Source organism: Pan troglodytes, chromosome 7, assembly GCF_028858775.2.
Source record: "Pan troglodytes isolate AG18354 chromosome 7, NHGRI_mPanTro3-v2.0_pri, whole genome shotgun sequence".
NCBI lineage: Eukaryota > Metazoa > Chordata > Mammalia > Primates > Hominidae > Pan > Pan troglodytes.
In genome coordinates, this window is record NC_072405.2 from 113,063,094 (window position 1) to 113,090,609 (window position 27,516).

Consider the following 27,516-nt stretch of genomic DNA (forward strand, 5'->3'; position numbering starts at 1 on the left):
TGTCCCACCTCAGCAAAATTAGACCCCCTGGTTTCCCAAGAGATGTCATTTTTAACTCTTTTCTACAGGCGCCTGGAGCACAGGGCTTCCCAGAAGTCTGATTCAATGCTATTTTAAGCTGGGTTAGATTGGCAGAAATGAACCACCCACCCTTGGAAAAGTCACACTTGGGAAAAGACTGCCCCAGCAGAGGTGGACTGGGAGCTCTTTCTCAGCATGAGTTTGAATGGGGGTCATATGGAGCAAGGAGACGCTCACATGGTTTCTGCAAAGCTGTGCTGACAAATAGCTCTGGACAGATCCAGACCGGTTCTGTTCACCCAGCTGTTATGCCGCTTCTGCCTGCAAGATGAGAAAGACACCTCCCCTCCCCAGGTTGGCATCATTTATTGAACCATGGCTTTGGAAAGAACAACAAGTTCAAATCCCGGAAAGAAGCTGAGCGTGAATTCCAGCTGGAGGCCCACCAATGACAGCCCTGTCTTGCTATCCTGGGGGGCATGGCATGGGTGGGCGGGGTGCGATGGGGTGGAGGGAAGGAAATCCAAGCACCTGTGGATGCTTGCTGCCTTACTCTGTCCTCCTGGCTCCACGTCACCCTTCCTTCCTGCTTGACGTGATCAGGGAAATCTGCGGGGTTAAAGAAGCTTCTAGAAGCCACTTAGTCCCCCTGCAGGTAGATGCTTTTTTAAGGGTCTCTTGCTCACTTTGAGCATTCTAGAACCACAGATGCAGCCTCTCAGAGTGGTTACCGAGCACCAACTCAGGGGCAGACCATAGTGCCCAGCCTTGTTACAGCGAGGAAGGTGACTCTCAGTGGACTGGGGCTCTTGAATTCCTTTACCCTCAGACATACATCCTTCCAACCCCATCATCCCACGATGGTGACAGGGTCTGTGGTCAAGGGAGGCGGTCAGGTTAGGTCAGTGCAGTTCTTCAAGTCGGACCCCAAGCAGGCAGCACCAGTCCCCAAGAGTAGGGCTTGGCCAGAGCTGCTCCCATCAAAGGGAACTGGGTGGGGCCCTGTTATTCAGACACAAATATCTGCTGGGCCCCTGGGACCCAGGGTGTCCAAAGGTGGTTCTTTTCCTCCCTCAGAAACTTGGCCCAGGGCCTTTCCCAGCAAGTGCCTCCCCCTCCTCCCGCCCTCGGGTTCCCTTCCCAGCCACCCACTCAGTGAGGGCTTCAGCACGTGGCTGTGGGGGGCGGCGGGTTTCCTCTCCGCCCCGGCAGCTCTGCAGAGGGTGGTTTTCGCCCTCTCTTCTCCCCCATCCCCCGTGACTTCTTGTAAAAGGCTCCGGCGTCCCCACCCACCTCCGCCCTCCCGCGGCTGCCAGACCGGTGCCTGCCCCCGCCTCCCCCGGAGGCCGCGCTTTCTCCCCGCCCCTGGCAGCGGGCTCTGCTTCGGAAACTGTTGACTCAGAGGGTGGCCGGGCGGCCAGCGTCTGATGTCAGCCTGGAGCTGGGCCAGGGAGTGCAGGGCGTGCGGCGCTGGGAGCGAGGGAGGAAGGGTGCGGGGCCGGGCCGGGCTGGGTGGGCGCCCGCGGCAGGCGTAGGGGCTGCGCTCGGCGCTCCCGGCTGCGCGCTCGGCCTCGGCGGCGGCCCGGGCGCCCCTGACTCAGGGTGCGTCACCGGAGCAGATGCCCGGGGCGGTTGGAGGCTCCCGGGCTCCCGCTGACTCATCAGAAAGGCCTGCCGCGCGGCCCGGGGGGCGGGGGAACGTGGGGGACCGCGGGGAGCTGCCGGGCAGGCGGCAGCCGAGGTCGTTTGAGGCGCGCAGAGCCGGAAAACCCCACGGAGACGGCTGCGCGGGGGCGGGGCGATCGGCACTGACCAGGTCACCTGCAGCGCGGGCTGACAGCGGGCGACTGAAGGAGGGAGCAAGTCTCCCACCCCCAGCAGCCGGCGGCCGCTTCCGAAGCCTGCCCCCTTCCACTGCGGAGCGGCGCCCCGCGGGCCCCCAGCCAGCGCGCCCGAGGCGCCCCCGCCCCATGTCGCTCGCGCTGCGTTATTGGGAGAAGGCGGTTCCTGAGCACCAGCGCGGGCCTCGGTGACACCGGAGGTCGCTGGGGTCTTCCCCTTCCCCTTAAGACTCTGGGTCTGTCTGTGGGAAAAGCTTTCATTCCCCACCCCACTCTACGCCGACCCTCTCCGGGGGAGGCTCCACTGGCACTGTAGACACCACGTGCTGGGTAAAAAGGCCTGGTCCCAGCGCTTCCCTGTCACTGACTGCTAACCACAAGGAGCCGTGGCACTCAGGAAATGCGGCAGGGGGGCTGGAGAACTATCAGGAAGGGGTGTGGGCAGAGAAGAGGCTTCCACCCAGTCTTGGAACACGGACACAGTCCATGGCATTCAAAAGAGGTGGGAGGCTCCTCTGTGCACGGTGCCTTCCGCCCCCGGGACAGGTGGAGGAGGGGATTTGACTGGTCCTCACCCTCTGCATTTATAGTCTGGGCACACCTTGGGCAGTGCGGCAGGAGGGCGCTGTGGAGTACAGGCACATGCAGAAGCTGTGGCGAGGGCTTCCTGGTGGAGCTGGCAGTAGGGCAGGGACCTTGAAAAGGAATGATTTGAACAGATCGGAAAAGACATTCCAGACAGAAACAAATGCCTGAAACCCAAACCGAGAAGCAAGAAAGAGCAGACTGCGTTCTGGGAATGGCAGGGAGTCCAGTTTGACTGGAAGACCTGAGGCTCAGAGGCGCATCACGGCCCAGATGCAGACCACAGAGGCAGGCACAGTGGCCCAGGAGGACCGAGGACCTGGAGTCACGGGGTTCCGCCCGCTGCCCCTGGGGAACCGAGTCATGCCAGTTCCCAGACAGATGAATTCCTTCCAAGAATTCCACAGTCCTGCTCAATCCTAGCCGCCAAGCCTCCTGGCCTTGGATGGCTGCTGTCTAATGCAGATCCTCTTTCATCCAGATTTCAAATATTTTTCCTATTCTGTCCTTTGATCACTAACGTTTATGTTTATCTACATCAGCATCCCTCAATCCTGACGGCACTCTGAAATTATCTAGGGGTGCTTTAAAAAAGAAAAATGTTGATGCATGGCCCTCCTCCAGGAAATCTGATTTTATTGGTCTGGGGTGCGGCCCAGGCATCAGCAGACTTTTAATGAGCAGTTAGAGAGGAGAACCACTGATGGAGATGGTCACCAGGGAGTGTCCAGGTCAGACCGCCACAGTAGAGTGCAGCCTCCTGGCCTTCAGACCCAACTGGGACAAACCCCGAGAACAGCCTTGGCAGACCTCCAGGGGCAGCTGGACTCCCTGAGGCTGGATGTTGCAGCCTCTCCCAGGCATCCACTCTGCAGCTGAGGCCAAACTTTCCAACGGGAAGGGAGGGTGAGGCTTCTATTTGTTTCCCAAGAGCCAGCTGACCTTTGAAGCTAGTGATAACCACCACAAACCTCACTGGTGGGAGAACGAGGCACTGCAGCCAGTTCTCATCAACCCCACATCCCTGCAGGGGGCCCCAAGGCGGATGTGTCACCATCCTCTGCAACGCTGGGCCTCAGAGGTGGAGGAGGCCCAGCCATGGCCAGATGGGGGATCTGGGGAACAGGTCCTCTGCTTTCTGGGAAAACAGAGGTGATGATTCCTGGCCCCAAAGGTTCTTGTTGGGAGTCTTGAGATAAATCCCCTAGCAGTGCTCAGCATGGGGAGAATTTTCAGTGACTGTTCCCTTCCTCCTGTTTTGCTAATAACTCTTTTCACAAATTTAGGAGAGTCTCCGAGTCTGGGCCTTGCCACTCCTCACTCAGCATCTGACCATCCCCACCTCCTGGATCTACAGGGTTCATAGAGGAGGACCCAGAAGAGGGAAAGTCAGGCTGAGGAACTTGGCCTCCCTGCTGCAAGGGAAATGACATCGGTTACCAAGGAGGTGACCAGCTATCCTTTTCCAAGACTGAAAAGCAGAAATATGGCCCTGAGCCTAGAGGGTCTAAGAGAACAATAGGAAGAATTTCCTGACAAAGGACAATGTTGCCTAAAGGACTCATGAAGCTCTGTGAAAATAGGAGACTCCTGAGCACCAGACCCTTCTCCACCAGGCAGTGTTTTTCCCATATGACAGCTGAGAAAACTGAGGCTGAGAGACATGTAATAACTTGCTGAAGCAGCAACCAGCACGGCATATAGCTGAAATCTGTAGATCAGCAGTTAAAAGTGGTAGGGCAAGTCCTCTCTGACTTTCAGCGCTAAGAGCCTAGGATTCTGTGTTTTTCTGCTTAAGCCTGGGAATCAGAGTCCTACAAAAGCCGCGCCTAATCCTGGGGGTGTGGGCTTTAAACCCAGAGAGAAAGCATGTTATTGGAATACTCCTGCACTTTTCTCCCTTTGAATCCCACCACGGAAAGAAAATTCTGTGACGTGTACCCAGTATTTATTGGAGGGTATTTCCTAGCAAGAAAATGAGGGCGATTGACCAAGCACGGTGGCTCACGCCTGTAATCCCAGCACTTTAGGAGGCCGAGGCAGGCAGATCACCTGAGGTCAGGAGTTCGAGACCAGCCTGACCAACATGGAGAAACCCCGTCTCTACTAAAAATACAAAATTAGCCGGGCGTGGGGTGGCGCATGCCTGTAATTCCAGCTACTCCTGAGGCTGTGGCAGGAGAATCGCTTGAACCCGGGAGACAGAGGTTGCAGTGAGTTGAGATCAAGCCATCGCACTCCAGCCTGGGCAACAGAGTGAGACTCTGTCAAAAAAGAAAATGTGGTACATCTATACTAATGGAGTACTATTTAGCCGTCAAAGAAAAAAAAGAAAAGAAAAAGAAAGAAAGAGAAAGAAAGAAAGAAGGAAAGAAAGAAAAAGAAAATGAAGGCGATTGTCAACAGCCTCTGGAAATACAGAGCAGGGTCCAGAAATGGCCCCTTCTTAGATGGCGGGCTGGACAGTGCTGCTCCTTCTTAGCCACTGGCGGCAGAAAGACAAAGCCTGGTAATTGTTCTTGGGATTCTCCCTGTCACCTCTCCTTGTAGGTCACAAGCTTCCTGATGCGACAGCCCGTGGGACTACTAGAAGGAAAGATACTCCTTTTCCCATTTTACAGATCAGGAAACTGAGACTGGACAGAAACACCACCAGGGTTGAACTGTGAATGGATCTGACTCCAACCCACAAATTCTTCACCTGGTCTCGAAAAGAGGCCCTGGCAACCTACTGCGCACCAGAGGGGAACCCGCCCGCCGTCCCAGGCCGGGCTCTCCCTGCTGCGGGGCGGCCCGGGCGCGGCGGGACAGGGAGCGGAAGGAACGGGCTTGGCGCGCACTCGCCGAGGCCCAGGCAGGATTCGAGCGCCAGGGAGGCGCCCATTTCCCTTCCCCCGCGCCTGGGAACGCGGTGCTGGGGGCGGGGCCCGACCGCTGCCCCCTCCAACCGCCTCGACCGCCAGGTGCCCCGAAGCCCGGCCTCCCCTCCCACCCCCGCGCCTGTTCCCGGCGCAGCCCGAGCCGCGGCAGTCACGTCTCGCCATCCGGCCCCAAAGTAAGAGCCAGCCGCAGCCGCGCCGACCCCGCGCTGGGTGGGAGGGCGCGGGGAGGGCGGGGAGGGCGCGGGGAGGGCGGGGAGGGCGCGGGGAGGGCGGGGAGGGCGCGGGGAGGGCGGGGCAAGGAGGTGAGGGGAGGGCGGGTTGCCTGGGCCCCGCCCGCTGCGCCCGGGTCGGCCGGGGAGAGGCGCGGGCGAGGCGCAGCGCCGCAACCACCGCCCCTGCCGGGCGCTCGGCGAGCGGGGGCAGGGCGGGGTGAGGCCTGGCCGGGGATGCCGCGAGGCCGCGCCTCCAGGGCTGTGCGCGGGCGGGTGTTGCTGGGGAGAAAAGCGCGGCACGGCCCCGCCCGAGTCCTGCGGGCACAGCGCTCTCTGCTGGTGTGGGTTGAGAACTGCATGAGACTAATTAAAGACCACCATCCACTTAAAAAAAAAAAAAAAAAAACCTAATTCGAATCGGAACCTCACTGTGTTACTGTGAATATGCCTAATTACTATTCGTCAATTTTAAAAAATTAATACATTGAAATAAACTAAGAAAGAAAAACCTAATTCAATAATGTGTCATAGGCGTTGCAGGTTTGAAATGTGGAGAAGGAAAAAAGAAAAAGAATCACTCATCATACCTTTATCTAGAAAGAAGCACTCAGAATATTCGTGTCTGTCTTTCCAGGGCTTCTTATCTGCAAATCTATGCATGTATGCATTCTTTAGAGGATAAAAAAGGCCGGTGGTGACTCATGCTGGTAATCCCAGCTACTCAGGAGACTGAGACGAGATGATCTAGGGTATCGCTTGAGCCCAGGAGTTCAAGGTTGCAGTGAGCTATGATGACACAACTGCACTCCAGCCTGGGTGACAGAGCAGGGCCTTATTAATAAATTAATTAATTTATAAATTAATAAATAAATTATACAATATTGTCAGCTTTGTGAACGCAGAGGCCTTATTTTGTTCACTGCCCTATCCTCGGTGCCTGGAACACTGGTAGTTGTCTGGGTGCTCAAAAACCATTTGTTGTTTCTACCAAAATGGAATCATGCTTTACACAGTAGGACCATCATTTTTAGCATACTTAAATGTGCTAGTATGATGCCCCGACCCCCTCAATGAGAATATGTGAGAGAATGGATGGTCCACTGACCTCTTTTTTTGTTTTTTTTTTTAGGCGGAATTTCATACTTGTTGCCCAGGCTGGAGTGCAATGGCCCCATCTCGGCTCACTGCAACCTCTGGCTCCTGGGTTCAAGTGATTCTCCTGCCTCAGCCTCCCGAGTAGCTGGGATTACAGGCATGCACCACCACACCTGGCTAATTTTGTATTTTTAGTAGAGACGGAGTTTCTCCATGTTGGTCAGGCTGGTCTCGAACTCCCGACCTCAGGTGATCCGCCTGCCTTGGCCTCCCAAAGTGCTGGGATTACAGGCCTGAACCACCGCGCCTGGCCCCACTGGCCTCTTTAACAAGAATCTGGAGGCCAGATGTGTTTGGGATTTAGAATTATTCACAGTGCGCATATAAGGTGACTCTCCACCATGCTCAGTCCCATCACATGTTCTGTAGCACCATGTTTTGCTCCTTCAAAGCTGACTGCTGTAGTCTCACAAGTTTATGTTAATCCCATCCATGCTTGTCTCTCTCAGGAAACCGCCCTGTCTGGTTTGCTCACCATAGTACTCTCAGCATGGAGTGGGTGCTCCATAAATATGTGTTGGATGAACGAATGAATGAATGAATGAATGATGAATACTCTATCCTGTTTGCCTCCCCTGGAGTCATGTGTGGAGTTCTGTTTATCCCATCTCAGGACAAGCCCAAGAGAACCAGAATCATAGAAAGGGGGAGGTGTTAGTTTGCCCATCCAACAGAGCATCTGTTATGTGCCAGGCTCTGTGCTAGGCTGTGGGGATCTAAAAAAGATGCAGGCCAGGGGTGATGGCTCACGCCTGTAATCCCAGCACTTTGGGAGGCTGAGGCAAATGGATCACTTGAGGTCAGGAGTTCAAGACCAGCCTGGACAACATGGCAAAACTCCATCTCTACTAAAAAAAAAAAAAAAGCCAGGCGTGGTGGTGGGAGCCTGTAATCCCAGCTACTTGAGAGGCTGAGACAGGTGAATCACTTGAAACTGGGAGGTGGAGGTTGCAGTGAGCTGAGATCTCACCACTGCACTCCAGCCTGGGAGAAGAGCGAGACTGAAAAGACCTGTCAGCAGGGTCAAAACAGGGAGCAGGTGGCATGCTCAAGGGTGTGGACAAGGTGTAGGATAGCCAGGGGATGGTCCAGTTCCCAGGAACCAAAGGGGAAAGGCAAGAGGAGGGAGCAGTTAACCAGACCTAGAGAGAGAGGGCAAGCTAGGTGCAGGGCCCCTTCAAGGGCTCCAGCCTCTGCTGGGAGATTCAGCCCGCCAGAGGCAACTGGACAGGAAATGAGCCCAGGAAGGACTACCCTGACCCCACTATCCTCCCCCAGGCTTCTCCGCTCCACTTTGCTTGACCACAAAGCAAAGAGGCAGGGGAAGCATTGAGGCAGTCCATGAACATCAGCCTCCAGGTGCAGAGCAGGGTGGATGGTGGGTGGCAGGACAGCTGGAAGCTATCCAGTACCAAGAATGAGGCTGTGATAGCCAACAGGAACAGGAAGGGATGTGATCATAGTCACAGATACCATGACCACAGACTTGGCCTGGACTGGGTTTGGGCTGGCAGAGAGAGGTCAGAAGCATATGACCCTTGCAGAGGGAGTGTCATCAAATTAAGTAAAGTTGGGGCCAAAGGACAAAATATTCTAATGTCAAAGCTCAGTGTAAGACAAAGAAAAGGAAGTGCCACCTCACCCAGTCCAAATGGAGGACTATGCCAAAGGGTGATACCTCATGGGAAAATTCACTTGCAAACGGGGAGGATAAATGCATCTCTCTCTCTCTCTCTCTCTCTCTCTCTCTCTCTCACACACACACACACACACACACACACACACACACAAAGCCAGGTATCTTAGGAAGGTGGAGGACAGAGACGCAATGTCTCACGTTGGTGAATTGGTGAATCCCTATCTTAGGTGTAAATCAGAAAGCTTCTTGGAGAAAAAAACACATTCAAAACTTGCTTGTAGCTGGTATGTGCCTGTAGTCCCAGCTACTCAGAAGGCTGAGGTGGGAAGATGGCTTGAGCCCAGGTGTTTCAGACCAGCCTTGGAAACATAGTGAAACCCCATTGCTAAAAAAAACTATACAAACAAAAAAATTTGCTTGCAAAACACCCAGCTGGACTCACTGTGGGTTACAAGCACGTTTAAGACTTGGTCTCTGAGAAACCAGTTGACTGCCACCTCAAGATCTTAACTTCTAAAACACAAAAATAGACCCACAAAGTCACAAAGCAATGTTTCTCAAAGCCACAGGGGAACTGCCTCCTACAGATAAAAAGATCCCTGCTTTGAGCCTGAATGAATCAGCCAAGGCCCCCTTTCTTCCAACCAACCAACCCTAACCAGGTAAGCCCACCTCAACAACCTGACCCTACAAAAAACCCTTCCTAACCCTTTTATTGAGTGGCTCCGAAGGCTCACCCAACATGTGGGTTCCTTTGATGCATCAAAGTAAGCAAACTTGGCATTTTGTGGCCATAGGCACATCCTTAGTGGGCCTGACGTCTCCGACTTGAAGGAGTTGGTGGCCCACCTGGAACAGCCATGGCTTGAACTAAACATTTAACAATCCCTACACTTGAGCTGGGGTCTTCTGGAACATCCTCCCAAATCCCCACTGCCAGCCTGTACTGTAATTTGCTGGGGACTTGCAGAGGCAAAGGCTGTTGCTACTGAGGGAGGGGGAGGGCAGTTGGGGGAGGAGGGCTTTGGGAACGGGAGGGAAAGTGAGGCAGGAATCCCCTCTTCCTCCTGGCTCCTCCACAAAGGACTAGGGGCAGGGATGTAGAGATGCAAAGGTCAGGGAACCGGGGACACTTGTGACACTCAGAAGTGTGATAGAACATAAAAGCTTAATACTATGTGAAATCAACTCTGAACAGTGGGAAACTCAGCAATTGTTTGCTGCAACTTCCAAGGCACTATAGCAAATGTAATCCACAAGCGTCATCTAGTGGTACAATCTGTCAGTGCCGGCCAAGCCCTGAGCTCTGAGCGGCAGCTCTGCCGGGTGAGAAGTCTACACTCGGTGTCCAGAGGTCTAGGACCAAGATGGACAGCCAGCCACATCTGCCAGGGACAGCATTCAGCCTAATTGCCTCGGGCATTCTGCTCTGCAGCGTAGAAAACAAGCCTTGAAGGGAACTCTGAGCTGGGACTATAGGCATGTCCCACCATGCCTGGCTAATTTTTTATTTTTGTATATATATATAAAATATGTAATACATATAAATAATATATATAAATAGATCCCTGCAGATAATATATATATAATCTAATATATATAATCATATATATAATCTAATATATAATCATATATATAATCTAATATATATAATCTATATATATGTAAAATCATATATATATAATCTTATACATATATGTATAATCTTATATATATATATTAGAGATGGGGTCTTGCTGTGTTGCCCAGGCTGGTCTCAAACCCCTGGCCTCAAGCAATCACCCCTCCTTGCTCTCCCAAAGTGCTGGAATTACAGGCGTGAGCCACTGTGCCCGGCCAGAGCTGGGGATTTTTGGGGCACAGAACAAGCTGTGGTTGCTTGGTAAGTGACTGGGGTTGCGTGGGCATTACAGCTGTTGATGCCTGCCCAGTGTAGCATCCCAGATATGAGGGATATGAAGAGACAGTCTCACCTAATGTGTCGGATCGCCTGCGGTGCCAGCCGTTGTGATGGAGTGGGGCAGGCCTATCTCTCAGGTGGAACCAAGAACCCAGCTGGAAGGCTCTTGAAGCACACAGGGATAGAAGTGCCATGCGGCAGGGAATTGGGGCTATTTTGTTTGCTGCTGTCCTAGTGCTAGAATCGTGGATAGTGCCTGGCACCTAAATATTAAACCAAATAAAAACTCGTTGGCTGGATAAATAAATGAATGGATGGATGAGAGTTAAAGCCCCCATCGGGCTGTGCTGTACAGGAGTCAAGGACTCAGAGGGGCTGAGGGATCTTGTGGGATGCTTCCCTTTGAAGGCCAACCAGAGCCTGGAAAGCTCAACCCCAGTCACACTCCAGACAAGACTGTGAAGGGAGAGTTTAACGCAGGTTAGCAACTTAATCCAGCCAGTTTCAGAAGCTTACCCTACAGCCACAAGGATAGTGGTCTGAGGGGAGATCCTGGTGGCAGAGACAGCAGTTGAAACTACTGAAATAGTCCAGGCAGGACGTGGGAGGGTGGAGCTTGCCAGGATCTGGAAGCAGGCATGGGCTCTGCCCACCCTAGGTACAGACCCTGGCCGGGCTGTTTGTGCCTTGTCATCAGGCTGAGGCTGAGAGAGGGGAAGGAGAGAACTGGGTGATGGGCCTCTGGTTGATGGTTTCGGGTTGAGTTATGGGAGAAAGAGATGAAGATGTTGAGGAAAAAAGGGGTCATTCGAATTAAAGAAATCTCATGGCTTCAGGCCCTGGCTGGGCCAGGAGCCTGGACCCTGGGCTCACCTTCTGCTAGAGGAGAGGTCACTGGAGGGTTGCAAAACAGCCACACCCTCTGGAAGGGCCAGGCTCCTAAGTCATGGTGCAAGTGTCCCCAAGGGCTTACCTAAGGGCGAAGTGACTTCAGAGGCCAGGAAGACACCTTCTGCAATATCTGAAGGCTATTGGCTATATTATTAGAAAGAGAAAGGCGTAAAAGAATTGGAAGTGTGGAGAAAAAATGCTGGCAGTCAGTGTTAACAATAAACTCAGGCTTTTTGGCTGGGCACAGTGGCTCATACCTGTAATCCCAGTACTTTGGGAGGCTAAGGTGGGTGGATCACCTGAGGTCAGGAGTTCGAGACCAGCCTGGCCAACATGGCAAAACCCCGTCTCTACTAAAAATACAAGAATTAGCTGAGTGTGGTGGCAGGTGACTGTAATCCCAGCTACTCAGGAGGCTAAGGCAGGAGAATCGCTTGAACCTGGCAGGTGGAGTTGGCAGTGAGCCGAGATCATGCCACTGCACTCCAGCCTAGGCAACAGAGTGAGACTCTGTCTCAAAAAAATAATAAACTCAGACTTTTCCTGGTTTGGGAAGAGGAGAAAAGGGGGCTGAATGACAGAATAAAAATAGGGAGGTGTCTAGAAGGCAGTGCCACACAATATTAAGGCAGGAGTCTGTTAGAAAGCTGTCAGGGGATTTTTAAAAATAGCTTTTATATACTTTATTGCTGGAATTTTGATCATTTAAAAGATTTTATAATGGGGAAAAAACAACGATCTAACTTTATAGGGAAACAAAGAAGACAAAAGAGAGCAGGAATGCAATGGGAGCTTGAAAATGAGAGGAGAGTTCGAGACCAGCCTGGGACACATAGCAAGACCACATCTCTACAGAAAAAAAAACCATGTTTTTAAATTAGCCAGGTGTGGTTCTGCACACCTATGGTACCAGCTACTCGGGAGGTTGAGGTGGGAAGATCGCCTGAACATGGGAGGTCAATACTGCAGTGAGCTGTGATTATGCCACTAACCTCCAGCCTGGGTGACAGAGCAAGACTCCATCTCAAAAAGAAAGAGAGGAATGAAGGAAGGGAGGGAGAGAGGGAAGGAGGGAAAGGGAAAGGAACAGTGACTGAGAAGGGCTGGGAGTGGACGTGCAGGGGCCAGTCAGGGGTCAAGGGTCAATACAGTGCTTCTGTTCCGAATGACCAAACATACTTGTTATGGACTGTGTCCCCATCAAAATTCATACACTGAAATCCCAACCACCAGTACATCAGAATGTGAACTTATTTGGAAATAGGGTCATTGCAGATGTAATTAGTCCAATTAACATGAGGTCATTAAGGTGAGAACAAGTCCAATATAACCAGTGTCATAAAAAGAGGAAATTTGGAGAGACTCATACAGTGTGCAGGGAGAAAAGCATGTGAACATGAAGATGGCCACCTACAATCCAAGGAGAGAGGCCAGGAACGGAGGCTTCCCTGAAAGCCCTAGAGAGAACCAACCCTGCTGACCATTTGGACTTCTGGTCTCCAGAGCTGTGAGACACATTTCTGATGTTTAAACCACCCAGTTTAAAGTTTGTGTATTGTTTGGGCAGCCCTAACAAGCTAGTACACACATCAGCAGAAACCGTGGTTCTGACCTTGTTAAGCAGACAACGTGGCATAGGCTTTTTTTAAATTTTTACCTTTTTTTTCGAGACACGGTCTCCCTCTATAGCCCAGGTTGTAGTGCAGTGGTGCCATCAGAGCTCACTGCAGCCTTGAACTCCTGAGCTGAAGTGTTCCTCCCACCTCAGCCTCTCAAAGTGCTAGGATTATGGGCACCCGGCCTCCCAACTTTTTTCTTTTAATGATTGGAAAACGGCACCACAGTTGCATGTGCAGGTCCCATGTACCCATTCCCCTGCTACCGGCACTGTCAGCTGCTGCAGACTCGCAGTTGTAGCTCATGGCTGCATTCTTCACTGGAAATCAGCATATAACTGTGTCCATCACTGGGAACTAGCCTCTCTCACAGGGACGGCTTGCCCAAGGTTGTGCCTCCTCGAAAGGACTGGCCTGTAGCCAATGACTGGCTAATGCTGGGATAAAGTCCCAGCTGTCCTGTCTCAGTTTGGTTCAACTCTGAAGGGCCATCCCAGCTCCAGAACTCCCATACAAACCCTAGATGGTGCCAATAGTTCTTGCGGAAGTGGTAAAAATGACAGCTTCAGCAGTTACACGCACAATACTACATGATTAATGATAACTGTGGAGTTGATCACTCTTTTCAGGTTTGTAGGGTTTTTAAATTTGAAAATAACAGTGAACAAAACTTTTAAAAGTGCTGAAGACACAGAGCTTCACAGAATGTTTTGTGTCTGGGTTTTCTATCTGAATGGAACTTCCTATAGGCAATTCAAAATGTGGGTGAAATCTGAGTGATGTACTGTAGGATCATGGGGAAGAGACCGGATCCAGAGCCAGCCTGCCGGGCTACAATCCTAACTCTACCACTTACTGCTAGCTATCTATAACAATTTTTAATTTTATTTTAAAATATTTTAAGGCCAGGCGCGGTGGCTCACACATGTAATCCCAGCATTTTGGAAGGCCGAGGCGGGTGGATCACCTGAGATCAGGAATTCGAGACTAGCCTGGCCAGCATGGTGAAACCTCATCTCTACTAAAAATACAAAAATTAGCTGGATGTGGTGGCACACACCTGTAATCCCAGCTACTTGGGAGGCTGAGGCAAGATAGCCGCTTGAATCCAGGAGGCGGAGGTTGCAGTGAGCTGAGGTCACATCATTGCACTCTAGCCTGGGCAACAAGAGTGAAACTCCGTCTCAAAAAACAAAAATTAAAAAAATATATTAAATATTTTTATTTAATATAGAGATGGGTTTCACCATGTTGCCTAGGCTGTCTCAAATTCCTGGGCTCAAGTGACCTGCCCACCTTGGCCTCCCAAAGTGCTGGGATTATAAGGTGTGAGCCACCCCGCCTGGCCTATATGACCTTCTTAAGGTCTGTAAAATAGGGCCATGAGTCTCTATTTCATAGGATGGTTCTGAAGATTGAGTTCATGTAGAAGACTAAACAGGTTACTAACCAAAGCCCTTGAACAGTGCCAGAAACAGTGTTGCAATGGTTGCATGATCCTGCAGTCCCCTAGCTGGGCAATGGAACTTCCTTGCTGCTATTATTATACAACTACAGTAATGTTGGTCTTCTCATTCATGCCACAGTACAGCACAGGGCTTACAGTTAAGGAAATAGGAGTCCTCTGCTTTTTAAAGAGGTCAACATCAGTTCAGTTTTCTTATCACCCATTACCCATCCTGGACCTATGGCCATAAGTGTAAGAACATAAAGATTTAAGGTCAAACCTTGAAATAGCTAAAAGATTTGGGTCATATAGATAAGGCATATCAAGAGATACTTATTATTTGACCCCCTGAAAGGCTTGACATTGGTAACCTTGCCACACCTACTACTTCACTCCTGTAATACCTTACCTTCAGGAAGGGTCCTTGCTGCTTTTCCTAAAAGATCTCTTCACTTTCGACTTAAAAGATGTATATAAAGACCTGCTTTTCCCATGTCTTAGCTTGAGGTTATATACGCAAGAAAAGCCAACGATTAGTTTCTACCTTGAATGAATAAAGGCCTAGGAACAGAGAAATTCAAAGCAAGATTTTACTCAACACTTTATTACCAGCAACTCTATTCCCCTTATGAAATTTACAGGCGGAACTAAAGGTCGGAACTAAGTTAGTAGTAGTATAACCCATTGTTACTCTGGGAAACTTAATCCCCATTGCAACGGTGTTGAGAGGTGGGCTCATTAAGGGGTGATTATGTGATTATGTCATGAGGGCTCTGCCCTCATCAGTAGATTAATGTAATTATCTCGGGAGTGGGTCAGTTATTGTGCGAGTGGGCTTGGTCCCCATCTTGCTCTCTTCCCCTTCTGCCTTCCACCATGGGATGACACAAGAGGGCCCTCACCAGATGTGGGCCCATCAGCCTCGGACTTCTCAGCCTCTAGAACTGTAAGAAATAAGTTCCTTTATATACATTACCCAGTCTGTGGTATTGTGTTATAGCAACACAAAGTGAACCAAGACACCCTACCATCTGACAATTCACAAGCTGCAACCCTTCCACTTCCTCAAACTGTGGGTCTTCTTCAAGGTAAAGTGCTACATTGATTGTAATATTTGTGTATTTCTTTACCATTTAGCGCGTGCAAACTGTACTCCATTTTTAATTAGTTTCTATCAGTTTTGTAATGTTGCACTGACAAAGTTTGAGTGCTGTGCCTGAACCCCATTTTTTCAATTTGTACAATTTCACATAGTGATTTTTAGGAAAGCATATGTCAAGTTATAGCAATACATAAAAGGGAGTGGTAGCATCATGCCAATTGGAAAGGACAGCACCATTTTCCTCCTCAATGTGAACTTCTCATAAGCTCTGCACTACTATTCCCTTCCCTGACTGACCTCCTATACATTGGTCCCAAATCCTCAGTCATTTGGGGCAATATGCAGCTAATGTTACCTAAACCCTTTTTTAACATTTAAAAATGATGTCTGTCGGGCGCGGTGGCTCACGCCTGTAATCCCAGCACTTTGGGGGGCCGAGACGGGCAGATCACCTGAGGTCGGGAGTTCGAGACCAGCCTGACCAATATGGAGAAACCCTGTCTCTACTAAAAACACATTAGCCAGGCGTGGTGGCGCATGCCTGTAATTCCAGCTACTCGGGAGGCTGAGGCAGGAGAATCACTTGAACCCAGGAGGTGGAGGTTGCAGTGAGCCGAGATCGCACCATTGCACTCCAGCCTGGTCAACAAGAGCAAAATTCCGTCTCAAAATACATACGTACATACATACATACATACATACAGTCTTTCTTTGGGGATCACTGAAGTTCTCTTCCCTCCTCTAGCAAGCTTTTAAAGTGTTGTTTATATTCTTGCCTCCAGCAGAATCATAGAATTAGGAAAGGAGAAAACCAAACTTTGAAAATGCTCTTACTTCATTTCTGTTGATAATCTAACAGTATGGAAGGTTAGGTTTAAATCACGAAGTAATGAAATCGGAAAGGCATTACTGGGCACTAAACATAGAGAAAATGCCTTGAGTGCATTGAGACAGGTTTGTTGTGACATAAAAACACCACAGAGTAGGCGGGGCACAGTGGCTTACGCTTGTTATCATTTGAGGCCACGAGCTCAAGACCAGCCTGGCCAAACATGGCAAAACTTTTTTTTTTTTTTTGAGACGGAGTCTCACTCTGTCACCCAGGCTGGAGTGCATGGCCGGGCAAAACTCCTTCTCTACTAAAAAAACAAAAATAGAAAAATTAGCTGGGTGTGGTGGCACACACCTTTAATCCTGGCTATTCAGGAGACTGAGACAGAATTGCTTGAACCCGGGAGGCAAAGGTTGCAGTGAACAGAGATGGCGCCACTGCCCTCTAGCCTGGTGACAGAAACTGTTTAAATAAAAATTTAAAAAGCACAGAATATATATGTTTCAAAGACTATTACCTAACTTACAAGTTAAAAGCATCCCAACTCATTACGTTTAGAAAACAAGATAGGCTGGGCGAGGTGGCTCATGCCTATAATCCCAGCACTTTGGGAGGCCGAGACGGGCGGATTACGAGGTCAGGAGATTGAGAACATCCTGGCTAACACGGTGAAACCCCGTCTCTACTAAAAATACAAAAAATTAGCCGGGTGTGGTGGCGGGCACCTGTAGTACCAGCTACTCGGGAGGCTGAGGCAGGAGAATGGTGTGAACCCAGGAGGCGGAGCTTGCAGTGAGCCAAGATCGTGCCACTGGACTCCAGCCTGGGCGACAGAGCGAGATTCCGTCACACACACACACACACACACACACACACACACACACCACTTAAATGCAGAAATTAAAACTCTATTTCTGTATATCACTATGGTAAAGGGTTGTTGGTTACCTGTACCATCAATCCACAAAAGGTATAAAACTTCATGTATTATTCTTACTATCTTGTGCTGATACCAGAGTACCTTTAAAATTCCACCCAAATTTAGTTCCGAGAGGCAGATGGAGAGTTTGGATTGTCTCCAAAAATCTAAAAGGCCCTTGTTTTGACAATTAGGTTTACGCATGTGGTACATATTGAGGGGCACATAATCACTGGTGGATTGGAAATGCATACCTATCCTTGTTCCTTCCCTAACTAAAACGGCATTTAAAAGGAGCGAAACTCACCAGGATGGAGAAATCGAGAGATTAAAAAAAAAAGAAAGCTAGAAAATGGACAGATTAGTTTATAATTTAGCAGCTTCAGGAAATGGAATACCAAGGCCAGCAGTGGGGACAAAAAAAAACTCAGAAATTAAAAAAAAAAAAAACCAAAAAAAAAAAAAAAGTGCAGGACTTGGCAGCAGTCCAAACCCCTGGAGGTGGGGGCAAAATAAGGATTGGATGAATCTGTCTAACCACTCAAATCCCAGATCCTTTTCCCTACACTGCACAGTTGGGCAACAGCCCTCTCTCATTTGTTCATTCTCTAGAAAGGTAGCCCAGTCTCTGGGATGGCAGGGGTGTGTTACACTGAAAGCAGAGGCCCAACCCTCACCCTGCTGGGTTCTAGAATGCTGGTAGACGGTCTATCACCCTTCAGGCACGATACAAATTGATTGAGAATCAGCTAAGACCTTGACATAATGGCATAAAAATTCCCTAACCAATCATATGTCATACAAAGTTCCCTAACTAATCAGCTGGGACAGATCATTTTTTCAGTCGACAAACTGCACTCATGCACTCAGAGCTGCCTGTTGGCTCTTTAGTCCCCACTCAGATACAGGGAATGCTTAGAATCGTTAAGATTTACAGATTATAAAACAAGACAATTTAGGCAGGGCACAGTGGCTCACGTCTGTAATCTCAGCACTTTGGGAGGGCAAGGCAGGTGGATCACCTGAGGTCAGGAGTTTAAGACCAGCCTGGTCAACATGGTGAAACCCTGTCTCTAATAAAAATACAAAAACCAGACAGGCATGGTGGTGATGCATCTGTAATCCCAGCTACTCGGGAGGCTGAGGCACGAGAATCACTTGAACCCGAGAGGCAGAGGTTACAGTGAGCCAAGAGTGAGACCCTGTCTCAAAACAAAAACAAGACAATTTAGATTGTCCAGAGCTGGAGGAAAGGGGACCAACGTGATGAAGGGAAAAAAGAACATTCTTAGCGATAAAACATATTGTTGCAACCTTGGCTCAGAAGTTTAAAATTGCCTAAGTGGAAGACAGAAGGCTTGGAATAGAGCTGAGAATCCTCCACCCCACCATACCTGGTGAAAGCAGAGCAATTTGAGAAACATAAAATAGAAAATAGATGGGAGAAAACCAATCAACTCACAGAACTAAAATTCTTAAACTTCAGCCAAGTGTCCCCTCCTCTGCATATTGCTGCTAAAAACTGAATGGGGACAAAGTTGTAGGCACAGGTACGCACCAGATGAAGTTGGGCACCATTATTTACAAATAAAGGTTAGCTGGACTCTGGGGTTAAAAATAATCTAAATAAGATATTGCAGTATCTTTAGCACATCTACACAACCCCTTTGCTCTACTGCCAATGTGCAATCACTTCATCTGTCACTCAATAGCAGATACTTAACTCTTTAATTGCCCATAACTGATCCAGCGCTAATCTTCTCAGGCCATCAACAAATGCAAAGGGTTTTGACAGACATAAGCAGTATCATGGTAGAATCAGGGTTTGAAAGACCACTTAACAATGGAATTGCTTTTAAAGCTGATGACAATTACATATATAGGTAAAGGAGTTCAGGCATATGAAAGATGTTCTTTTTCTCTCCATTTAGTACCCCAAGACCACAAAAAATGAAGCATGCTGTGTAGATTAAGCTTTCTACAAATTGCCATTAAAATAAAAAAAAGAAAACTTTTTACAGTCTGTTTCCGATAAATAAAACAAAATCTTCAACTGTGTAACACTAAAGTCACATTGCCTTTTGAGTCTCGGTGGTTTGTGTTCCACTCCTTTCTGGGTGAAGACATGCACTATGATTTAGAAGATATGTGTAGTAGAGGCCATCTGTATGCAAAAAGAAAAGTTTCTCCGGATGTCTGAGTAGGAACTGAGACTTTTCAGGTTAGCTTTAACTTAATGCAAATGCCAGTAAAGACCAGAACTAGTTCGTTTCTTGTTCCTAGGCCAGGTTTATCCTCATTATGAAAGCCTGCTGCCGTAATTACTTGCATCACACCTTTTTCCTCTCAGGATGGATGCGATTCATAGGATTTACTCACAACTCAAATGTAGAAGACTAATTTTTGTTTTACATTTTGATTCCTGCCAATTTAAGTTTCTACTATTACTGTGTTTCTTTTCTTTTTTTGAGATGGAGTCTTGCTCTGTCACCCAGGCTGGAGTGCAGTGGTGCAATCTCCACTCACTGCAACTTTTGCCTCCCAGGTTCAAGCAATTCTCCTGCCTCAGCCTCGAGTAGCTGGCACAGGTGTGTGCCACCATGCCTGGCTAATTTTTGTATTTTTAGTAGAGATGGCGTTTCACCACGTTGGCCAGGCTGGTCTCAAAACTCCTGACCTCAGGTGATCTGCCTGCCTCAGCCTCCTGAATTGTTGGGATTACAGGCGTGAGCCACTGTGCCTGGCCTGTGCTTTAATACTATAAGGTTACATTAAAATTAAATCAACTAAAAGGCAGCAATACAAAACCTTCTCTGATGCCCAACCGAAAGTCCAACTTACAAGGACAAAAGAGAATGGTCAAGTACATGCTAAAGAGATCTTAATACCAAGCTATCAACCACTGGCAGTATCTGCCATTTGCATCCATGTGCCAGGCACTTTCAAGGCCTGGTAAGGTTAAGTTCTAGTGTCTTCATCCTACAGACAAGAAACCAAGGCCCAGAGCAACTTGTCCAAATCAGTATAATCAATCTAATAGGTAATAAGGGTCGTTTATTGAGCCCTGTGTGCCAGCCAGTTCTAAGCACCTTGTAACTGTTACATCCTTATAACCTTATGAAGCTGCTACTTTTACTACCATCATTTTCTTTCTTTTCTTATTAGAGATAGGGTCTTACTTTGTTGCCCAGGCTGGAGTGCAGTGGTGTGATCGCGGCTCACTGCAGCCTCCACCTCTTGGGCCCAAGCAATCCTCCCATCTTGGCCTTTTGAGTAGCTGGGACTACCAGCTAATTTTGAATTTTTTTGGAGAGACAGAGGTCTCCCTACATTGCCCAGGCTAGTCTCGAACTCCTGAGCTCAAGCAATCCTCTCACCTCAACCTTCCAAAGTGCTGGCATTTACGAGCATAAACCACTGTGCCTGGCCTTACCACGATTTTCCATCTGGGAAAACCGAAGCACAAAAGGGTTAGGTGACTAGCCTATGTTCATACAGACAGTAAATGGCAGAGGCAGGATTTGAGTCAAGCAGACTGGAGGCAAGGTCTACACCTTTAACCACCACCCTATACTAGTGCATTGCCTGAATAATTAAGTAAATCTTTAAATTTAAAGTTACTCCCCAAAATATTAAGTCACCCAGTTAACTAAAGTGTTCAAAGAACAAAGAGATGATGCTTTTCATTTCAGCAGAGTTCAGAAGACTTCTTAAGGCCAAGACAGGTTAGGAAACTAAAATATATACTCTAAAAAGAAGAAAAAAGGAATTAAGCAATGTGTGGCTTCTCTAACCCAGTATTTCCATTTAATGGTATTAATGCCCATATTTACTTGGAATAAATCTAGCTTAATTTGTCAATCTATTCATTTAGTCTGGGTTTTAAATTGTTAGGAGGCTAGTGAACTGAAGTGTCTAGAAAAGGCTGTCCTGGAAACAGTGCTCACATATATACTGGACTTTACCAAAATTTCACTGTTCTATATATAACTTCCAGCATTTTTTAGCAGAATCAATTTACTTTCTAATAAAGCAAGATTGTTAATACACATAAAGCTGATATGTAAAATTTTACCTCTATTTCAGATAGAAGCCAAAGTAAAACATGAGGAATAAAAACATTTATCTATGTATTCAGAATCACACACAAGTTACCTTTACAGTTCAATTTACTATATAGAAATCATTGGGTTTTATATTTGCAGTTAACTTTTGAACTGAGATTACAATATTATAACAAAAAACTTTACATTAATTCAGAACTTTTTAGCATACCAAATTGAAATACATAGGTTCAAATTTCAGATTTATGGCAAACAGTCTTCAAATACAATACAGACATTTCTTAAAAGTTACCGTATCATTCACATGTGATATTTGCAACTCTGAGCTATTTCATATAGAACAGCTCTCCTGCAGATATGGCAAAGTTGATATGCCATGAAGTTCAAGGCCTGTATAGTCAAGCCAAGGACTCAAAGTTGCACCATCTTTAAAAAGGTTTGGCATTTCTGGACCACAACAATGCACAACATGTAAAGAAGGTAGGAAACAGTTCCCCCTCCTTGTTAAATGGTTAAAAAAAAGTTACATGGTAGCTTGGAATTTTGCATAAAACCCCATAATATACCTTGGAAAAGTCCAAGGGCAATTTGATGGCAATGGATTGGGGCCCTATATATATATTTTTTAATAGAACCCATGAGATTCAAATGGGCATTAATCAAATCAAAAAATATTAAGCACCTACTGGTTTAAGATATTTAAATTTATTAGAGATTCATGATCAATTTCTTTCCACCTCGAAATCAAGGTGTAAAAACCAGCTATTAAGTGCATTCCAAACTTCTCCTATGTAGCACAGGTAGAATTTTCTGTCCATTGGCACCAAAGTGAAGTCACATTTCCTCTTGGGAGACAGAAATTCCACACCTGAACACAGAGTAAGTTAGGAAAAAATGACCCCTGTTGTTTATTACTATTGTGATTCTGAGATCTAGGATTTCTAATATACTAGCAGTAAACAAAGCAAATTCCTGGCAACAACTGTCAGGTTAGTGATGCTAACTCCCTTCCCCCAACCACCATAAAATTTTAGTAAGAAAAGAATTAAAAGTAATGACTAAGCAGAACAAATTGGAAATAACAAGAAACTAAGGGGACAGTTCAAACCAACAACAAAAAATCCTAAATTTGAAATCACTGCAACTGAAGATAATAAGTGTGCTTCACCCCAACCCCCATCCCAACTCTGAATTTAAACATTCCGTGCAAAAGAGCAACAGGTTTCTGGATAAAGATGTAGCCCTTCTTTAAGTTTTAGTGCTCTGCAGTTTTCTGCAATTTTATTTCCCTCCCCCCAAGTTTATTCAAAGTATTTAACAGAATCTTCCATTTCAGCCAAAAGATTGTGATTCAAAGATTTACTAAGGTACTCTATGCATTCTATCTATACAGAAACACCTATTTATTATTACAATTGATTTATGCAGGATTAACATTTTTGGTGTTAAAATTGTTAAACATCATGCTTACTGCACATCAACTCTCCATAATGAATCTGAACTTCACAATGATTTACCAAACACTTTACTTAAATTACTAATTAAATAAATGAAAAATGCACCGAGCCAAACAAAACTTAACTGGGCTATAAAGAAAAAAACCCTTCAAAACAGTCCATATACACATCTATTTCAAAACTACCTTTGCTAGCTAGCCCCTTTCCCAAAGTTTTAGCCTGAAAAAACAGTAAAATCTACACAAAATTTTATTGCAATCATACAAGGGTTACATTAGGTCAACAAATACTATGATGCAATTTTACATTTATTAAACTACAGTTCAAAGCACAAATTTACACATTCTAAATACACTAAACGTTATCTAATGAAGTCACACTGGTCTTCTAACATTTGATATATCTGGGTGAAAGACATGAACTTTACAAGACTTTAAACACAAATCCTTAGTATAAAAACTGTGTTCTTGTATGTAAACGATTTAATGGGGAACCCAATTAATGGGCTTCCATCTCCACTAAGTCATCCATTTTGTTGCATATTTTATTTTAAACGCTTAAGGGGTAGGACAAACTGGTAGGTTTAAATCTGGATACATTATCTAAATCTCCCATTATCCCCAATGAATTATAGATGAAAGCTGATTTTGTCTGGTCCCAAATAGCTATTACTAATAGTTTTTGTTGCGAAAAGAATTAAGAGAATAAGATTGTTTAAATTATTTTTCCACACTGGAATGTTGACCAGACAAGCTTAACCTGCAACTTCAGATCTAAAGAAGCGTTAATGCCTGTTTAAGCTTCAGCGGAAAAGCTGTCTTCTTGGCTCAGCTGAATGCAAGAAGGCACAAAGAAGAAGTTCTTCATCATTGAGTCTGAAGTAATTCCAGCATCTTGCATCTCATACCTATGTAGAAAAAAAATCAGGTAAATTCTCAGTTTAAGCCCAAAGACCACGTAATCACATAACAAATGGATAATAAAACAGGATTATAACTAGTCTTCCAAAAACCTTTAAAAGATCATCATTTTTCTATGATAGTCATGCACTGCAGAGTGATGTTTTGGTCAAAGACTACACATATGACTGTGGTATACCGTAAAGTTACAGTGAAGTTTAAAAAGTCCTATCACCTCGTTACATCGCAGCAATCATGTCATAGCACAATGTATTATCCTTTCTATGTTTAAGTAACTTAAGATACACAAACGCCACTGCATTACAACTGCCAACAGTATTAAACAGAGTAACGTGCTGTACAGGTTTGTAGCCTAGGATCAATATACCACATGGCCTAGATTATGTAGTAGGTTATGCCATCATACAATCGCCTAATGTTGTATTTGTCAGAACAAATTCCCATCATTAACTACACTGTATAGGCAATACATGACTGTACTTCTAAGTTTAGCATTCATTACAGAATTAAAACTTATTAGCAAGTCTAAAAGGACAGTTCAAATATCCCATCTGCCTTAAAATAAAATCACCTTACCAATCACTGAATGACATCATGTAATAAATGGCTGGCCTCTGAAAATCATTAAAAGCAGATGGTTCATGGAAAGAATCTGCTCCCATGTTATCAAAGATAAGCCAATCTCCCACATTCAGCTCAGGAAGAAGACAGCTTTCCACAATTTGATCAAGCTCATCACAGGATGGACCCCAAAGGCTGCTTGTAAACAGAGGCTCATCTTCCTTGTATTTCTGTAGGAAAAGTTTTACAATTTAATTTTTACTCATACTTACGCAGGTATTGAATTTGTGAGTAAATAAGTATTTTTCACTGTCTCAGATCCAATGTGCTCATGGAAAAAAGGCCTAGAGCCAAGGGCAGGGTGCTACTTAAGCCTCAATGGTACCATTAACTCCACGTAAAGGCAACAAACTAAAAAAGGGACTCCACCAGAAGAACGCAAATCCTCAAAAAGGACATTTTTCCCCATTCTAAAATGTTTTTCAAAAAACTGGGAAGCATCTTAAAAATAACAGCTCAGCTTATAAAATGCCAAATAGGTTTTGATATTTCTGATAAAACTTGCCTTGTGAACCTCTGGAATGGTATTTAAGTCCTCAGACAGTTTACTTGCAAAAGAACCATAAACACCATCATTCATATAATACATGAAGGCTGGTTCATCACTTCCGGTTTTTTCTACTGGAATAAAACAGGAAAGGGGAAAATGAATTTTTAATAAAATGGCTCATATGAAACAAATTAATGTAATTTTCACATTTCTCAAACTATTTAAACTTAAAAAGACACATAGAGCACGCATTTCACAAAGGAAGATAACCAATGAGCACAAGAAAACAGTGCTCTAGGGCTGGATGCGGTGGCTCATGCCTGTAATCCTAGCACTTTGTGAGGCTGAGGTGGGAGGATCACTTGAGGTCAGGAGTTCAAGATCAGCCTGAACAACATGGCAAAACTCCATCTCTACTAAAAATACAAAAAACAGCCAGGTGTGGTGGTGCATGCCTGTAATCACAGCTACTTGGGAGGCTGAGGCACTAGAATCCCTTGAATCCGGGAGGCGGAGGTTACAGTAAGACAGTGAGACAGTGAGCCAAGGCTGTGCTACTGCACTCCAGCCTGGGTGACAGAATGAGACCCTGTCTCAAAAAAAAAAAAAAGAAAAAAGTATTAAGATTCTAGAAGACTTTCTGATAGTTGCTGTTTCAAAAAAAGGGGAAATGAAGCAGCAAGGAAAAACACTTTTTAGTTTCTTTTCAAATCAGCAAGAGGAAGGCAATATATGCACAAGGAGTTAAATATGTGTTTGAATGTAGAATTAAAAATAAAAGTTGAGATTGTGCCACTCATTCCAGCCTGGATGACAGAGCAAAAACCCTGTCTCAAAAACAAAAAAAAAAAGAAAAGAAAGAAAAGAAAAAGAAAAAGAAAACAGTGCTCTACATCGTTAGTCATCAGGTAAATGCAAATTAAAACCACAATGGGCTACCATTACCACCAACCTGACTGGATCAACTTAAAGACTGACACTACAAAACATCAGAGAGCGGGAGGAGCAACCAGAGCTCACATGTATACACTGCCAGTGGGAATCTGTGTGTGTGTGTTGAGACAGGGCCTCACTGTTACTCAGGCTACAGTGCAGTAGCGTGATCACAGGTCACCGCAGCCTCGAGCTTCAGGGATCAATAGATCCTCTCACCTCACTTTGAAACCTTTGAAAACGCCCATTCTACTCACAGCTACTCTACTCTTAGCACAACCAATACTCATTTTCAGGTTTTTAAAATATCACTCTCCACGAAAACAAACCAAGGCTCCCTGGAGAAACAACTGATTACAGGACTGAGGCTCATTTAAAAGGTTAAAATGAGCCTGGAACATCTTGATATACCAAAAAATAAAGAATTGCTCTGAGAATAATGGAGACATGTCAAGGGAAAAATGAGAGTAACAGATTATATAAACCTATTGAATAAAGATCTATGAGTCTAAACTCATAAATAAACAGGAGGGAAGGAAAAGATATTCCTTAAGTAAAGGCCAACTAATATAAACAATAAAGTTAGAAATTCAACAATAGATGCTAAAACTAATGGGGTGAAAATCTGGTTAAAAACAGGTAGTTTACAGAGTCTCTAATTTAAACTTGCCACTTCACAATGGAAAGAAACCTGCCCGACACAACCTTAAACAAGTGCTCAAAACTAGCATTTAAATTAAAAAAAAAAAATCTAGCCGGGTGTGGTGGCACGCACCTGTAATCCCAGCTACTTGGGAGGCTGAGGCAGGAGAATTGCTTGAACCTGGGAGGTGGAGGTTGCAGTGAGCTGAGATCATGCCACTGCATTCCAGCTTGGGCAACAAAAGCAAAACAGTCTCAAAAAAAAAAAAAAAAAATCATAAGGCCAGGTGCATTGACTCAAGTTTGTAATCCCAGCACTTTGGGAGGCTGAGGCAGGTGGATCACTTGAGCTCAGGAGTTTGAGACCAGCCTGAGAAACACGACGAAACCCTCTACAAAATAAAAATAGAAAAAAACCTAGCCAGGCATGGTGGCATACGCCTGTAGTCCCAGCTATGCAAGAGGTTGAAGGTAGGAGGACTGCTTAAGCCGGGAGGTAGAGACTGCAATGAGCCCTGATGGAGCCACTGTACTCCAGCCTGGGCGACAAAACAACAAGAAAAAACACCTAGCATCATCAATATTAGAATTGGCCACTATCATGTGCCTCCTAACATGATGAAGTGAGAAGAACAGAGTAACACTTTAGTGGACTTCATGCCCCAAATGCATAGCCTAAAAAATTAATCATGAGGAATCATCCAACAAACCCAAACTAAGGATCAGCTATGAAATTTCTACTCTTCAAAAATGTCAAAGTTAAAAAATACAAAGTAATGAGCTGAGAAACTTTATCTAGATTCAAGGAGAAATGACGAATTCAATGTGGTCCTGGACTGGATTCTAAGCAAGGAAAAACAAAGCTGTAAAAAAAAGACAATATTGGGGAAATGGACAACTTTCCTATGGGCTGTGGATTAGTCCACAGCCAAAAAAAAAAGTCTTCTTAATGTAAAACAGTATTTCCTACAATATTAGCCAACAAGATGGTACTGTCTAGTGCCTTTTTGTTGGTTTGACTTGAGTTAGATTACAGGGACTCTTTGTGGCCCTTATGTGAGAAAGTGTGAAAACAGAGCCTCCCTGTGACCCATGTGAGGTAAGGAGAACAGAAAAGATCACAATAAAAGTAGTTCTGAATAATGGATGAGAATTAATCATCTGCTAGACATTTATCTAAAACACACATATCTAAACATCAGTACCAAGAAAGTTGGATTTGGAAGTCTTATGGAATGGGACCTTGGCTTTAAGATTTTTTTTTTTTTTTTGAGACGGAGTCTCACTCTTGTCACCCAGGCTGGAGTCCAGTGGCACAATCTTGGCTGACTGCAACCTCTGCCTCCC

At 46.0% G+C, this 27,516-nt stretch overlaps 1 protein-coding gene and 1 pseudogene across 9 annotated transcripts in view; one reads left to right on the forward strand and one right to left on the reverse strand.

Annotated features, from left to right (window-relative positions):
* The first annotated feature begins 608 nt into the window (after positions 1 to 608).
* Positions 609 to 27,516, forward strand: part of LOC104007709 (collagen alpha-1(I) chain-like) — a 62,379-nt pseudogene continuing 35,471 nt past the window's right edge.
* The window catches only part of AZIN1 (antizyme inhibitor 1), a 37,738-nt gene continuing 31,415 nt past the window's right edge, over positions 21,194 to 27,516 (reverse strand). For 4 of the 9 annotated variants that reach the window (XM_054656399.2, XM_063816024.1, XM_016958909.3 and 1 more), the window contains 3 exons: positions 24,610 to 24,725; positions 24,060 to 24,274; positions 21,194 to 23,470 (listed from right to left, as the gene is read on the reverse strand). In XM_054656399.2, the coding sequence (XP_054512374.1) occupies positions 23,359 to 23,470; positions 24,060 to 24,274; positions 24,610 to 24,725 (443 nt within the window). In that variant the 3' untranslated portion in view covers positions 21,194 to 23,358. The remainder of the gene's footprint in view (positions 23,471 to 24,059; positions 24,275 to 24,609; positions 24,726 to 27,516) is intronic. The other 5 variants (XM_016958910.3, XM_054656397.2, XM_054656398.2 and 2 more) reach the window with 2 other exon arrangements.